Genomic DNA, 14235 nt, shown 5'->3' on the forward strand with positions numbered 1-14235 from the left:
AGCTCCCTGGGGGGAAGGAATCCCTCCTTCCCCAGGGAGGGCAGGGAGGCTGCACTGTTACCTAAACAAGAGAGCAAAGCCCTGCTTTGGGGACGCCCAGGTGAGCTCTGGGCTGGCAGGAGGTGCTCAGTGGCAGCCCCAGGGCCTGCACAGAGCTGGCACGTGGTGGGGCAGGCACTGCTGCTGAAGGAATGTCCTAAGGGCTGTGCCATTCCAGGGGCCCAGAGGGAAGCTGGGGTTGCTCCCTGTGCTCCTTTGGGCAGGGCAGCCTCTCCTTGTGCAATCCAATGTGGATTTAAACGCTCTCTCCAACCCTTGGATTCAGCTGGGACTGCTTGGACTGAGCTTTGAGGAGGACACTACCCCTGGAAACATTCTTTAGGAGGCTCGTGGATGTATCCTGGGCATCTGTTTAGCAACTGGCTCCTTCCATTTGTTATAAATAATGTTTAGTTAACAGAACTTGCCACTATCCATCACTCTTGCTGGACTCAAATGAGACAGATGTTCCTTCTGGAGGGAAACACCCCCTTCCTCCTGATGATATTCCTTCTTACTTGGCCTTTGTCCTGCAGTCACACTGACACATCTGACTTGCTCCAGATTATTAATGATGAGAGTTTAAAAAGTAGTTTCACTCTGTGGTTGGTGTCAGTGGACCTTTGATAGTCAAAGGCTCTAAGAACTGTAGTTTGCTCTGCTAAACATAAAAACACCTCTTGTAACAGCAGTAATTTAAGGCACAGGACCACAAATGCAATGGGAACTGAGCACCCTCAACTTCCACTAGTGCTAGGACTAAATATATAAATTAGTACTTCTTCCTCAGCTAATAATCTCCCCACCCCACAGATTTCAGGTGTGAGGTGTTGGTGTGAACACTGTGCATCCACCAGTGCCTGGGCAGTGCTTGCTGCAGGGCTTTCCCACTGCTGGAAGAATCAGCAAGTAATGCCTGGTGAGGCTGGGAAGCTCTTAGAAAGGGATTTATTCCTGTTCCTGGGTTAGGAGTTTGAAGAACTGGAAGAGAGAGAAAGTATGAGCTGGTTGTCAGGAGGAGGAACATTCAAGAGAGGAAATAATTTTCAAGGCCATGTTTAGGGGCAGGGAAGTCAGTCCTGCTCTGCTGCCTGGAGGGCTGTGGCCAAGTTCTGCAGTGCAGAAGGAGCATCTCGGAGAGAAGCCAGGGTGGGAATTGAAATAAGCCTTTGTTCATTTCCTGAAGTGCTCCCAGAAGAGGAGAAACCACTGCTGACCTCTTGCACCTCTGTCACCCGAGGGGCTGCAGCTCCAAATCCCCTCTTGGAGGGAAAGCTCTCCAGGTGGTGAAGCCAATGCCAGGCAGCCCTTCCACGGTCCCACAGAGGAGTTCAGATTTTGGAAGCCAGAGGGGAAGCCCTGGACAGTCCTTGGGACTGTGGGAAAGGGGATTCTTGAAACAACACGTGGAAGTGAATGGATGCAGTGCCTTAATGCCCCTGACAGCAACCTGGGGCAAGAGGAGGTCCTGCACAGGCAGATCAGAGAGCTGCTTATCTTTTAATGAAGAAATTATCTTATAATGAAGCTGTTATCTTAAAATGAACCAATTATCTTGGTGGCAGCCCTTAATAAATGGCTTGGGATATTGGGTGAGGTGTCAAGTGGGGAGCAGCCCTGACCCTTCTGCATAGAAAGAGCCCCTCTGGTCTCACAATTCCAGTTCCAAGGGTGCAGGAGCCACCAAAGTCACCTGAAAAGGAGAGCTTGGTCTTTTCACCTCGAGGGGTTTTGCAGTTGGCAGAAGGAGGTGGGAGCTGGCACAGCCTCACTACAGCCTGGTATCCTGGATTTCTTCCTGTGGCAGTCTGAAAGACTGAAGGAATTTGCACCTTTGAGATGAACAATAGTGGATGGATTTGACCTTTAAATAAGGAGAAAGGTCGAAAATCAAGCAAGAACTGACTGCAGCCTTGTAGCAAAAACCTAACAACCCTCCACTGAAGGCTTGGTTTTGTGTTTGGTTTGGGTTTTTTTTTTAAATTCAAAAGAAATGTAATCCAGTGGTAACGTGGGGCTTTTTCAATCGTGACTTTGTTCTGGACTGCACAATTAAGACAGTGGCCAGTGCTCCTGGGGCTGCAGGCAGTCAGAGGGGATCAATGGAGGCTTTATGAAGCTTTATGAAGCTGCAGAGCCCATTTCATGAGCACTTTCCTGGGCCCTTGACCTGTGTGTCATTAGCTGAGGCACTGCTTGGTGGGAGCTCCAGGGTAGGAGATTTTGGGTTTGTTTTCTAGAAGACGTTTCTCTTAAAGGCTTTATGCTGCAGGTATGATGGGCAGGGAGTGTTTATCCCACCACAGGTCACCCCAAGAGTTCCACGTGCAGAGATTATTTCACTCTAATATTGCTAAGTGGGCTGGTTTGGAACACCCTGAGTGGGGCTGGCACATTGAAAACAACTGGGCTGGCAGGGAGGGATTCACACAGGAGAGCAGTGGGGGCAGGAGGTGCTATGTGTGTGTGTTCAGGTCATGCTGGCACGTTCTGAACCTTGTCAGACTCGTGGAGAGCTGCCTGTGAGGAGCCCCTGCTCAGCTCAGGGGTACAGGAGTGTCATTAGCACAAGGAAGGTGCTCCTGAGATTGATTGTTTGAAAGTGCTGCTTGAAGGACACAAATCTCACAGCCATGCAGGAGGGAAGACATTCCAGAGCTGTAACTTGCTGTTCCCTTTCCTGCCTCGCTGAGGAATAAACCCAACTCAAGCCATAAATATTCTGACAAAGACCAATTCCCCAGGATTTTGTCAGCTCCTATTCCAGTTGTAATTCTCCCCTGGAATGGGTTTAACCTGCTGCTTGTTAACCACTGTCCTCAAGCACAAAGGGAACCACAGTAACTGCTGGGGTTTCACCTCAAAGGTTGTGTTGTTTAGTTCCAAGTGCTGGGGGACAGGAGGTGGCTGGGGCAGAGGAGGAGCTCAGTGAAGCAGAAACACCTACAGCCCAACCTGCCCTGTCAGGGAGGGCTCAGCTGCTGCTGCTGCTCTTGCAGGGCACGTTGGGTGTGCAGATGGGACCCAAAACCAGCACTCAGGTGGCCTCTGCCTTTGTGACAGGCGATACCAGGCCCGTGGTGTGACTTGGAGAGGGACTTTTCAAAAGGCCAGGTAGTGACAGGACAAGGGAGATTGGCCTTAAGTAGAAAAAAGGAAGGTTTGGAGTAGATATTGGTGACAAGTTCTTCAACACAAGGGTGGGCAGGCCCTGGCACAGGTTGGCCAGAGAAGCTGTGGCTGCCCCATCCCTGGAAGTGCCCAAGGCCAGGTTGGAGCAACCTGGGATAGGGGAAGGTGTCCCTGCCCATGGCAGGGGGATGGAACTGGGTGGTCTTTAAAAAGTCCCTTCCAACCCAAACCAGAAGTCTTGTGACCTTCTGTTTAGCTGGAAATTTTGAAATGTTCTTTCTGTGTGTTCCATAAGGGTAAACACAGCAACCAAGGGTTAGGGAATTGTTTGCCCTGACCAGAGACTTTCCTGTGTAACAGAGGGTGTAATGATCACTCCTCCTTCCCACCATGTGTTTGCCTGCTCTGGTTGGAGTGTGAACTCCTCAGGACAAAGGCTGTCCCCTGCTCTGGGTTTGTCCAGGCTGTGCTGCAGGGAGGCTGTGCTGGTGTTTGCATTGGGCTGTAAAGCAAATAACATGGGATTCTCTCGTCTCCTTTCAGCTCTGGAAGGACAGGAGGGAGGACAGATCATTGCCAGAGGGGCATCTCTTGTCAAGCACAGTAAACATGGGGAAAAGCAGCTGAGAGCACCTTTGTTGGGTGACCTCAAGCAGGTGTTTCTTGCTCACATCCCCTGCTGAGCTTGGCTCCTGCTCAAGCAGCTCCACACGGATGCTGATCCAATGCAGAGCAATGAATTCAGGGAGTTTTCATTTCCTTTTGGAAATTAGGCCACATTGTTTCTGTTATATTAAAAACATTCCTGTGTGTGATAAAGTAAGTGATAGACATTGGTTTCTGTTGCTGTGATGGGACAAGTCCCCAGGAGAGCCCAGTAGAAATAGTTTCCTTCCCCATAAAAGCTTCCTGAGTCTCTCTGATGGAGAGAGACAGGGTCAGCCTTCTCCCTGCCTCTGTTTGACTACAGGACATTAAAACTGTTCCTCCTTTCTCTCCAGGGGGAAAACCTCTGTCTGATTTTGAATGCTCACTCAAACCTGTAGTCAAGATTGTAGTAAAGCTCTTTAAAAGCCCTTCATCCTTTTCTTACTGACACCTCTGATGGCTGTTCTTGTTCTTCCATCTTCCTGCTTGGAAAATGGGATACAGGAGCCATTCATGTCTTCCCTGTCTGTGGAATGACATCAGCCTTGTTTCTGCTCTCTGTACAGCACCTCAGGTTCAGTGCTAGGAGCAGGTTCAGTGCTAGGAGCAGGTTCAGTGCTAGGAGCAGGTTCAGTGCTAGGAGCAGGTTCAGTGCTGAGTGTTATTTAAGCTGTTTCTGCTGCAGGGTCACTGCAGTGAGATGTGTTGGTGTGGCTGTTACAGCCCTGCTGTGCCCAGGCCTTGGTACCAGTGCAGATGGTCCTGCCCTTGCCCTGCCACAGCAGGAAGGGTCCCCAGCCCGCCCTGGAGGAGACATGCCAGGGCTGGGACCCCTGACACCGGTGCTTGATGCACCCCAGAGGGTGGTGGGCACTGAACAGGCTCCCCAGGGCTTGGTCACAGCCCCAAGGCTGCCAGAGCTCCAGGAGGGTTTGGACAACGCCCTCAGGGACAGGGTGGGATTGTGCAGGGTTGGACTCACTGACCCTGATGGGTCCCTTCCAATTCAGCATATTCCATTATTTTACATATTTCACTGGAGCCCATCATTACTGGGCTCAGTGTGAAGCCAGCACATTTAAACACACCCTTAGAGCTCAATCCAGTTACTGCCATGGTGTGGAACAGGCACTGCCCTCCTCCCTGTCCCTGTAAATCACCAGGACACTCGTTTGTCAGCCAGGGCACGAGCACATTTATTGGGTACACCCCAGTACTTCATCCACCACTCCTGAATTCAGTACTCAGAGCTTCTGAGGCTCTGTGTGTTTGGGGATGTTACTCCACCTTACCTCTCTGGAACAGCCAATGTATGCAGTAAGGTGGGAAACCAGGAAATAAAATCTGAAACAAAAAATACTCACCTGGTGTGTAGCAACACCTTTTGGAAAACCCTCAAAAATAAGCCATAATTCCATTGACATTTTATATTTGTTTATGGACTGCTTTGTGGCTGTTTCTACGTCAGAAGAATTTAGGAAGTCTAAGATGAAATAGGGGCTTAATACCACAGATCCCAATCCTGGCTTTGTCTCACCTCAGGATTGCATCCAAACCTCCCGGGGCAAAATTTCAGGAGCTTGGGCTTGGGCAGTGTCTGGGCAGGGAAGAGCAAAGGAAGGCTGGGGGGGTGAGTCATTTCCTCTGTGGCAGGACCAGGAGTGGCCATCCATCCCTCTGTCCTGGCTGCTCAAGGAATGTGCTCCCACCCTTAAGCTGAGCTTTGTGCTGGGATCTTCCCAGGGGCTGTGTGTGTGTGCCTGGAGGGAGCTGTCCCCTTGCAGGGGGAACACATCCCAGTGTTTGTGGGGAGAGCTCAGCAAACAGCCCATGGCAGCTGCTGGATCAGGGTTTGCCATCCCTCCCCTCCTCTGTCTCTAGAAAACCTGGAGTTCAGGAGTTGGGCCAGGGTTCTGTCTCGGGGCCAGGGGATTTCCCCCATCCCAGCCTGGCTTCTCACAGCCCCTAAAGTTCCACAGGAACTGCCCAGGGAAGGACCAGCCTGGAGGGGCCTTGGAGCAACCTGGGCTAGTGGAAGGTGTTCCTGCCTGTGGCAGGGGTGCAACCAGATGGTCTTTAAGGTCCCTTCCAGCCCAAACCATTCCATGATCCAATGAAACCCTGGCCAAGATGTGTCTCAAACAGGAGAACCCACCACGACTCATTCTCATCAAGCAGCTTTAAAAAAGGCACCTGGCAGTTAATTTGGAACGAGCTCTGAGGGTCCCTTTGCTGCCTGGCTTTTGTCAGTCATCAGGTGTGCTGGAGTTTTGGCTTCTTCATCTCACTGGGGGCACCAGCACCAGTTTTATCTCTGTCTAACATGTCAGGATGAATCCCTCTGGGACAATAGCACTGATCACAGATAGCTGTGTATTTAGGGACTATCCAGGCTTTGTCTCCATAGATTTTTTTTTTAAATGGAAAGTTCTCTAGTCTACTGTAAAAATTCTCTTTTTAAAATGAAAGTTGTTTTCTTGGTCTGAATTGCCTGTTTTCACTGAGTGTCACACACAGCTCATTGCATTATTCCACGGGTCAGTGTTTCCATGAGCCTTTGCATTGTTCTTCCAAACATTCATTAAAAAAAGGAATGAAAGCAGACATTTGAAATGCTTCAGCCCTTTCACCAGCCATATAAGATTGGGAGAGAGATTTCAAAATGTCAGAGGAACTCTTGCAGACTCTTTTAGCAGGCAGAGTTTCCCTCTTGTTCATCCCTCAGCCTGCCTAAGTGGCAGTTTCTAGCTAGGCACAGTTAAGTTATTAACCCATAGGTATTGCACAGGGGGACAGCTACATTCTGGCAAAAACTGGCAAAATGAAGATAAACCAACCCTTCCTCTGCACTGGTTTGCTGCTGTGGTGCACAGAAAGATCACCAGCTGGCCACACCAGCTGCAGTGCAGAGAAACACAAGCGTTGGGTTATCATAAGCTTTACATCATAAGACAGTGTTTACAGATTGTCTTGGGGGGGGGAAGAAAAGTAAAAATAAATTCTATTTTTAAAAACAAACAAACAAACAAAAATCCCCAGAAAACAGTTACAAGGCCACGTTGTTTTGTATATTCTCAAATTGATTTTAGAATATCTCAATGGCAAAATATTCGTTTCAAGATGGGTCTAAAGGGGCAGATAATGATTAGACATAAAAAGCCTTATTTCTCCAACGATTTCATGGCAGCAAAGAGTTGAGATCACATTTTCTAAAGCGTTGAACACCAGCAGGTTTCATTTTGTAGATGATGGATGTGCCTTTATGCTCCTTGTCTGGAGGAACAGCCCCAAATGTACAGCTCTGTCTCCTCAAATGAGCTTTTATTTTGTGGTGGGGTCCAAGTTCCATTTCCAGACAGGCCTTGGGTGAATTCTTCTCCTGTGTGGACTACCTCTCTTTAGCTTCCAAGTGTCAAAGATCAGGTTGTCTTGATCCAAGCTCTCCAGAAATTCTTTCTGCACCAGCAGAGAGCTTGGAAAACGCTCTCAACCAGGTTGCTTTTCCATTACTCTCCCACTCTGGTATGCTGGGAGGTCATCTGGCCCCTGAGTTACAGTGAGCTAAGCAGGCACCCAGATTTCCCCCTGACAGGTCAGTCTGCTCCTGGACGTGTCCTCAGTCTGGCACTGGGATCCTGACAGCAGGGTGGGGGTTGGAATGCCTGGCTCTTCCACCAGGAACATCTCGGAGAGGCTGAAGTCAGGCCTGCCTGCTGGGCTGGGAGCAGGATGATGACCCTGGGGAGGGAGGGTGTGGGAGGCTGGCACACCTCAGGGGGACAGGAGGTGGGCTGGCCTGTGCAGCAGTTTGCAGTGCTGATGGATATCAGGGAGTTGCAAATGTATTTTAACTGGGGGAGCATCCCAGTTGGAGAGGAAAGGAGAGGAGAGGATCTTCTGGAGTTTATGGCTTCTGATGAGGAAACTCCCCGTGTGTTGTTGGGATGGGGGGTGTGTTCAGATCTCCTTGGAAAGCTCGTGGCAGAACCTCTGTGACTCAGCCCTGCTGAGAGGAGCAGCGTGACCCGAGTCAGGGGCCCAGGGAGACCTCGCTGCAAGTTTTCTTTCTGTTTGGAGTCAACTGTAGTGCCAACATCACTTTAGGGTTTGTACTGCAAGAGGGGGAAAGAACTGCAAAGAAGGAGAATGTTTAAACTGCAGTGAAACATTGCCCAGAGAGGTTGGATGGATGGATGTCCCATCCCTGCACGTGTCCATTGCCAGGTTGGACGGGGCTTGGAGCAACCTGGGCTTTTGGAAGGTGTCCCTGCCCGTGGCAGGGGGTGGAATGAGATGAGCTTTAAGGTTCCTCCCAACCCAAAGCACTCCATGATTCCATGATTGTGTTCTGAGCTCCTTTTTAAATCTTTTTTTCAGTCTTCACAACGCTTTGATGAATGTTACATTAGTTTTATTCTGAACTGAAATAAGTGTTTTATGTTACTGGGGGGTTCAGAAAATAAAGGCAAAATCTATGAAGTGAAGAACTCTCAGCCTCATTGCAGTGGGGTGGGGGCAGGGACAGGTGCCACATTTGATGTGTGAGGAGAGGGGAAAACTGCATTTTGTCTGAAAAACAAATGGAGTGTGGCATTGATAATTATTGTCATTAAAGTGGCAATAAATGAAGAGTGGCCTCTGGGATGGGCCTGGAATCAGGATGCACCTTGGAGAGGCAGTTCTGTGTCAGTGCTGCTCACACCACTCTGGTGTTTCTCTTCCAGTCAGATGGGACCATCCTGGCCATCGCCTTGTTGATCCTCTTCCTCCTGCTGGCCTTGGCTCTGCTCTGGTGGTTCTGGCCTCTCTGCTGCACTGTGGTAAGTGACAGAAATCATCAGCAGAAAACAGCAATTCAGTGTTGCCTGAAAGTAAGAAATGAGGAGGTCCCAGCCCTCCCTGTCCATCCCTGCTGATCATCCCCTGGCACTGACTTTTGCTCTGAGGATCAGGGCAAGGGCTGGTTTTTGGGGGACACACAATACAGGGAAGCTCTGCTGCTGCTCTGGGTCTTGTTTGTGCTGCAAACATAGAACAAGAATTAGGGATGTACAGATGTCAGCAGGATTGGAGTCCTGTTTTGGTGAGTGGCTGCCTGGAACAATTCAGATATTCAGATGCTGCCTTTAAGGCTGCCTAAACTGGCTCAGGTTGCTGGGTCCCCATCATTATTCCTGATTTCAAATGACACACCCAGAGTTGTAAATTTGTACCATGTTGTACCAAACCTGCCAGTTCAGTCCTGAGAGCTTTGGAGCCTCACACTGCAGGAGCAGGCAAAGTGAAGGACCAGTCTCTGTGTTGAGATGAATTTACCCAGAGCAAGGATGGAAATCTCACAGGGAAAAGTTGTCTATTTCTGTTCCTGGCTGGAAATGCTGGGGATTAAATGCTTCTTTTCACAGTAGTTTGGCACCTCTGTCCTGAAAAGAAAACCAGAATGGAAAAAAAAATATTTATTTGGACTTTCAGGACAATAAAAAAAAATCAGTTCTAAAATTGGCCAAAGCATTAACAGCGTGGTAGGTTGCTCAGAGTTATTTGTCTAAACTAGATGGCACATTCCCAGAGGAACTGGGCCAATTCCTTTGTTGGCACATCTGCATGGAAGTCAGTGGAGATGTGCCCTGTACAGATGTTTGCACTGGAGCAGAACTGAGGGGGTAGAGAGGAAAGGCTCTCGGTGATGCTGCTGGGTTAAGGTTCTGTTGCAGGACAAAGGTGAAGCTGATGAGAAGAAGGCATCACTAAAAGCAGCAGTGCAGGGGACATGGAGCTGTGCACTGGGGGGGCACTGTGGGTCTGCTGGGTGGAATGGTGTGAGGACAGTGGCTGTGAAGTGTGAAAAGTGCAGTCCAGATAAGCCAGGTGGGCCAGCAGAGAGAGGCAGTCTCTGTCCCCATGAAACTTTACAGACTTAATGTTTTCCAGATTTAAATCCTGTACTTAGAAAATTTGTTGTAGATAAAAGCTTTTCCTCACTCTCCTCCTTTACCTCCCACACTCCCTCTCAGCAAGGTCTGCAAGTGGGGACTGTCTCACTGATGGTTTCCAAGTGTAAGTCAAACACATCCCTGTAGTTATTGGAAAGGTTTTCCTCCAAGAGCCTGGATGAAATCTCTTCCACCTCTCCAGGGGGGCAGCCCGGTGTGTTTGGCAGCAGATCAGCAGCTGAGATACCTCAGTGTGTGTGTTGCTCACCCAAAAACTCCGGTGAAGTTAAAGATAAGCCCACGGAGGAGAGCCCAGCCTGCCTGGGGCCTGGAGAGAGGGAGCCCAGCAGAGCTTCTGCCTGGTTTGGAAGTGGCACAGGAAGGAATGCAGTTGTCAGGAGTGAATTAAGGGCAGAGGAACTGGCTTGCACAAGAGACCAGAGGCATCAGCACTAACCTCGAAGCACCAAACCGCAGAGCCGGAGCCATCGCCGCGGATTCCAGCCCAGGGACGTGTCGGAGATAACTGTGGATGTGGCCAGGGGAAGAGGGGAAAAAAAACAACAAAACGCTTCTCTTACCAAGTATAAATTTGTTTCTGAGTGACAAGCACATTTCTAAACCCTGAAATTCCTCTTGGCGTGCTTTTTAATTAAATAGGAGTCATTATTATCCGGCAGTTCTTCAGGAAAGACACCGAGCCAGCTTTATCCCTGGAGTAAATGGACTGAAGTCAATAGACTCGCTCGGGAGGTTTATCTGGAACCCAGTATCTCCTTGGCACTCGCCCACAAAGGAATGCTGTTTCCAAATGTATCCAAGTTTATTGGTCTCAGAAGGATTCTGGGATGAAGTCTGGAATTTACCACTTGGTTTACAGTAGAGGCAATTGTTGCTTAGTGGCTCAGAACAACAATAACTCTTTGCTGTGCCTGATACCAGCACGGGCAAAATTACCCTGGATACCTGTGGGGGACATTACAAAAGCATGGGAGGCAGGCACTAACCTTTCCAGAGGTTGTAGGAGGTTTATTCAACAACAGGAAACAAAGAAATAATTCTGCTGCACTGACATCCCCACCACTGCACCCAGTACAGCAATGGTGGCAAGAACACAGACAGCTGTCACGGGGTGACCCCACTCTTCCTGAGCTGAGCAGTTCTGGGGAACAGCAGATGCCAGATCCTGGCCTCCCTGAGTTAGGGTTTGTCTTCCCATTCCTCCTTTTTCCTGAGCACAGCTCGACCTAGAAGAGCCCAAGCACCCCCAGCAGTCACTGTGTGGGCAAGAGGCTGTTCAGGTGCCCAAGGGGGAAATTGTTCTGGGGAGGAGGCCAACATAAGCCTCAGGTTTAATGTTGCTGTTCTAAATCAAGTAGATTTTAATGTAGATGTAAGCCAAAGGGATAATAAGCCTCCAGAACTACCTTAGGGAGGATTTTGCATCTTCCCACGTGGTTGGACATCACATCTCCTCACAGGTTGATGAAGTAAACATGAGTCTTTGCCTCCCTTCTGCAGCCACTTAGGGTGGCCTGAGTGGGAGGACACGAGGCTGGGCTGTGTTAGTTGCCCCTGCAGAAAATCTGCCCCATGTCCCTCCCTTTCCCACTGCAGCCATTTTAAACGCAGGGGTGTGGCTGGCAGATAAATGAGGTGTTGGTATTTAAGCATCTAACACCAGTTTTAACTTTAAAGCTGTTTTCTGGAAGGAAGCATGGAAGAACCCAGCAATCTGTTTGGCTCTCAGTCTGCACTGCAGCTGACCAGAAGTTTTGGAAGCAAGGAGCTGGATGGAGAAAATACAGAAAATATAGATTGAAACCACATGAAAATCGTGGCTAAACTGGAGGAAGAGGAGGGGAGGAAATGCATAGGCTCTACAGCAACCCTAAAGAGCCACAAAATGACACGGTCCTTGCTGGCTGGATGGAGATTCCCTGCAAGGGTCCGGTCCCACCCGCTCCCATGTGCACGCAGGGCACAGCTCTGCTGCAGTTGGGATGAGCTGGGGAGGAGAGAGCACAGGATCATGAATCATCTGGAACGGTGTTGAGGCAAACCAAGCAGAAGAGAAAGCAGAAGAGTGAAGGCAGAGACTGTTTGTGAGCCCTGCAGGCTCTGCAGGGATGGCTCTGGGCTGTCCGGGTAGCACCCACCTGAGCAGGGAGTGTCCCATGTTACACACCTGGAATCACTGGATTTACTGGATTTTACTGGAGATAACTGTGGTGGGGAACATTCAAGCTCTGGATCCACACACTCTGCCAGGAATGAGTGTCTGCATTTACTGCACAGTCAACCCCAAGCCCTTGGAGGCAGCGCTGCTGCTGCTGCAGGTTGAAGGCAGTGTAAAAAACATCCTGGGCACAAAGGGCAGCAGGAAGATGAGGATGAGGATGAGGATGAGGATGAGGATGAGGATGAGGATGAGGATGGTTCTTATCGACCACACAGAGTATCCAGGGCAGTTCAGCGCTGCTCTCAGGCTCCTGTCAGTCAGATCAGAGTGGTTGGCATATGGATATAACACTCAATAAGTGGCTGTGTTTAAACAGGCTGGCACTGATCCCCAGAACAGCCCAGCCAAGGCCCAGTGCCCGGGCTGATGCCACCAGCTCTGCAGCAGCCCATGTGGAGATGTGGGCTGGTGGAACACTGGGCAGGGCTGGAAGAGGCCATGGGGGGTTTCCTTAGCCCAGAAAATGAATTTCATTTATTTGGTCTTCCCAAGAAAGTGGGTCAGACACTTGGAGTACACCCCAGTGATTCTGGCCTGGTTTATCTGTGAGTGGAATAGCCCAGGAAAAGGAACAACCTTTGCAGGCACTGCGTTTTTTAACATGCATTCCCTGGACAACTCCAAGTCAGCCCCAGTGCAGCTGCAAACTGTCCCAGGGTTAATTAAATGGAGGCTTTTCCCCTCCATGGTGTCGTGTCTTTCATCAGTGGATGATTGTGACATGTTTGGTGTCCTGTACTGAGCTCGGTTTGTGCACTTCACCTCCAAATCTTCAGGGTGAAACAGCCTTTTCTTCCAGATTTAATGAGTTAAAATTGGGATTTCTGGCTCTGCTCCCAGGCTGACAAGAGAGGTGATCTTAAAAGGATGAGTTGGCTTTCCATTGGACTTCTTTTATCTCTTGTATGTCTAGAAAGAAGATTGCATTATATTGCAGATGAAGAAACTAGGACAGGCTCCTGCTTGCATGAGCTTGGAAGTGAGGACCAAATCTCCAAGGATTTAATGGACACTCAGAAGACACAGCAGATATGGCAGAAAGAAAAAGGAAATGTTCCTTTACCCAGCTCATACCTCAACTATGAAACTGTCACAGGACTGAGAGGTCAAAACTATAAATATGAAAGGAGAAAAAATAAAGATGAGTCAGATGGCTCAGAGTTAATGCTATTAAAAATCCCTGTTTATTAGGACAGCAAAAATACACATTCTGTGGTTTGCAGAAGAGCGAAGGTAAATAAGGACAAAATGATCTGCTCAGTTAAACTGTATACTCCCTTCCCAAATTTTAGTCCTAATTAGAGGGAAAGTCCTTTATTTCTTATTTTGTACTGTTTGCTTCATTTTAAATGATGATCTGTTCCATCCTAAAGCTTCACTGACAAGAAACATATTGCCCCTATTTATCATCTGAAGCTCCAGGGACAGTAACTGCGTGTGTGATTGCTGGACAATGTGAGCTGGTGGAGATTTCTGGGCTCCCAAGATGGAAAACATCCTAGACACATTCCTGGAATATGCAAACTTTGGATTCAGCATGTGATTCCTTATGCCTGAATGGCTACAGAAATTTCAGGGCAACAGAAAATTCGTCCTCTCCAATGTTTTGAACCTTCCAGGAGGTGGCCGATAGCTTGGACACTGGGTTATCCATCACAAACAGCTGCTTCTCCATGGATCTGAGGCATGGGGTGGCTCAGCTAACAGAGACCTGTGGGATCTGCGAGGAAAGGCAAAGAATTCCTTCCCTGTCCTGAGCTCTCCCAGCTCGGTGTGTAGAAGTGCTGCAACTGCTCTTGAAGTTCCTTCCTCTGCCCAGAAAAGCCAAAGGCCACCTCCCTATCCCACAGGCCTTTTCCACCTGGAAAGGAAAGGCCCCACTGCAAGGTTTTTCCAGCGTGGGGATGATGGGGAACCCCTCTCAGGTGTTCCTGACCTGGGGCTGGGCAGTCACATTTCCCTCCTTCCAAACCCAGGGGCAGGAGGTGCAGTTGCACAGCAATCACAGGGATGGCTCGGGGCCATCCAAACAACTGAGGAACACATGAACAAACACTCCAGCCTTGCCAAGCCAAACTCACCAGAGCTGTGCTTGGCCAGGCCCTCTCCCAGCTGAATGCCCTCAGCAGGGCCCTGGGTGTCAGCTGGGAGGCCAGAGCAGAGCGTGGTGGCTGTGCAGGCTGTGTCCTCACAGGGGCCCTGCCGTGGCCTTTTCTCTCTTGTCCTTGAGCTGTTGGCTCT

General features: G+C 49.5%; 1 protein-coding gene across 1 annotated transcript in view; it reads left to right on the top strand.

The window, feature by feature from the left end:
• The window catches only part of ANTXR1 (ANTXR cell adhesion molecule 1), an 89251-nt gene that overhangs the window by 39835 nt on the left and 35181 nt on the right, over positions 1-14235 (top strand). Inside the window, 1 exon segment of the mRNA XM_050334419.1 lies at positions 8544-8639. Within this exon segment, the coding sequence (XP_050190376.1) occupies positions 8544-8639 (96 nt within the window).

This window comes from Myiozetetes cayanensis, unplaced genomic scaffold, assembly GCF_022539395.1.
Source record: "Myiozetetes cayanensis isolate MyiCay16 unplaced genomic scaffold, myiCay2020 scf53, whole genome shotgun sequence".
NCBI classification, from domain to species: Eukaryota; Metazoa; Chordata; class Aves; order Passeriformes; family Tyrannidae; genus Myiozetetes; species Myiozetetes cayanensis.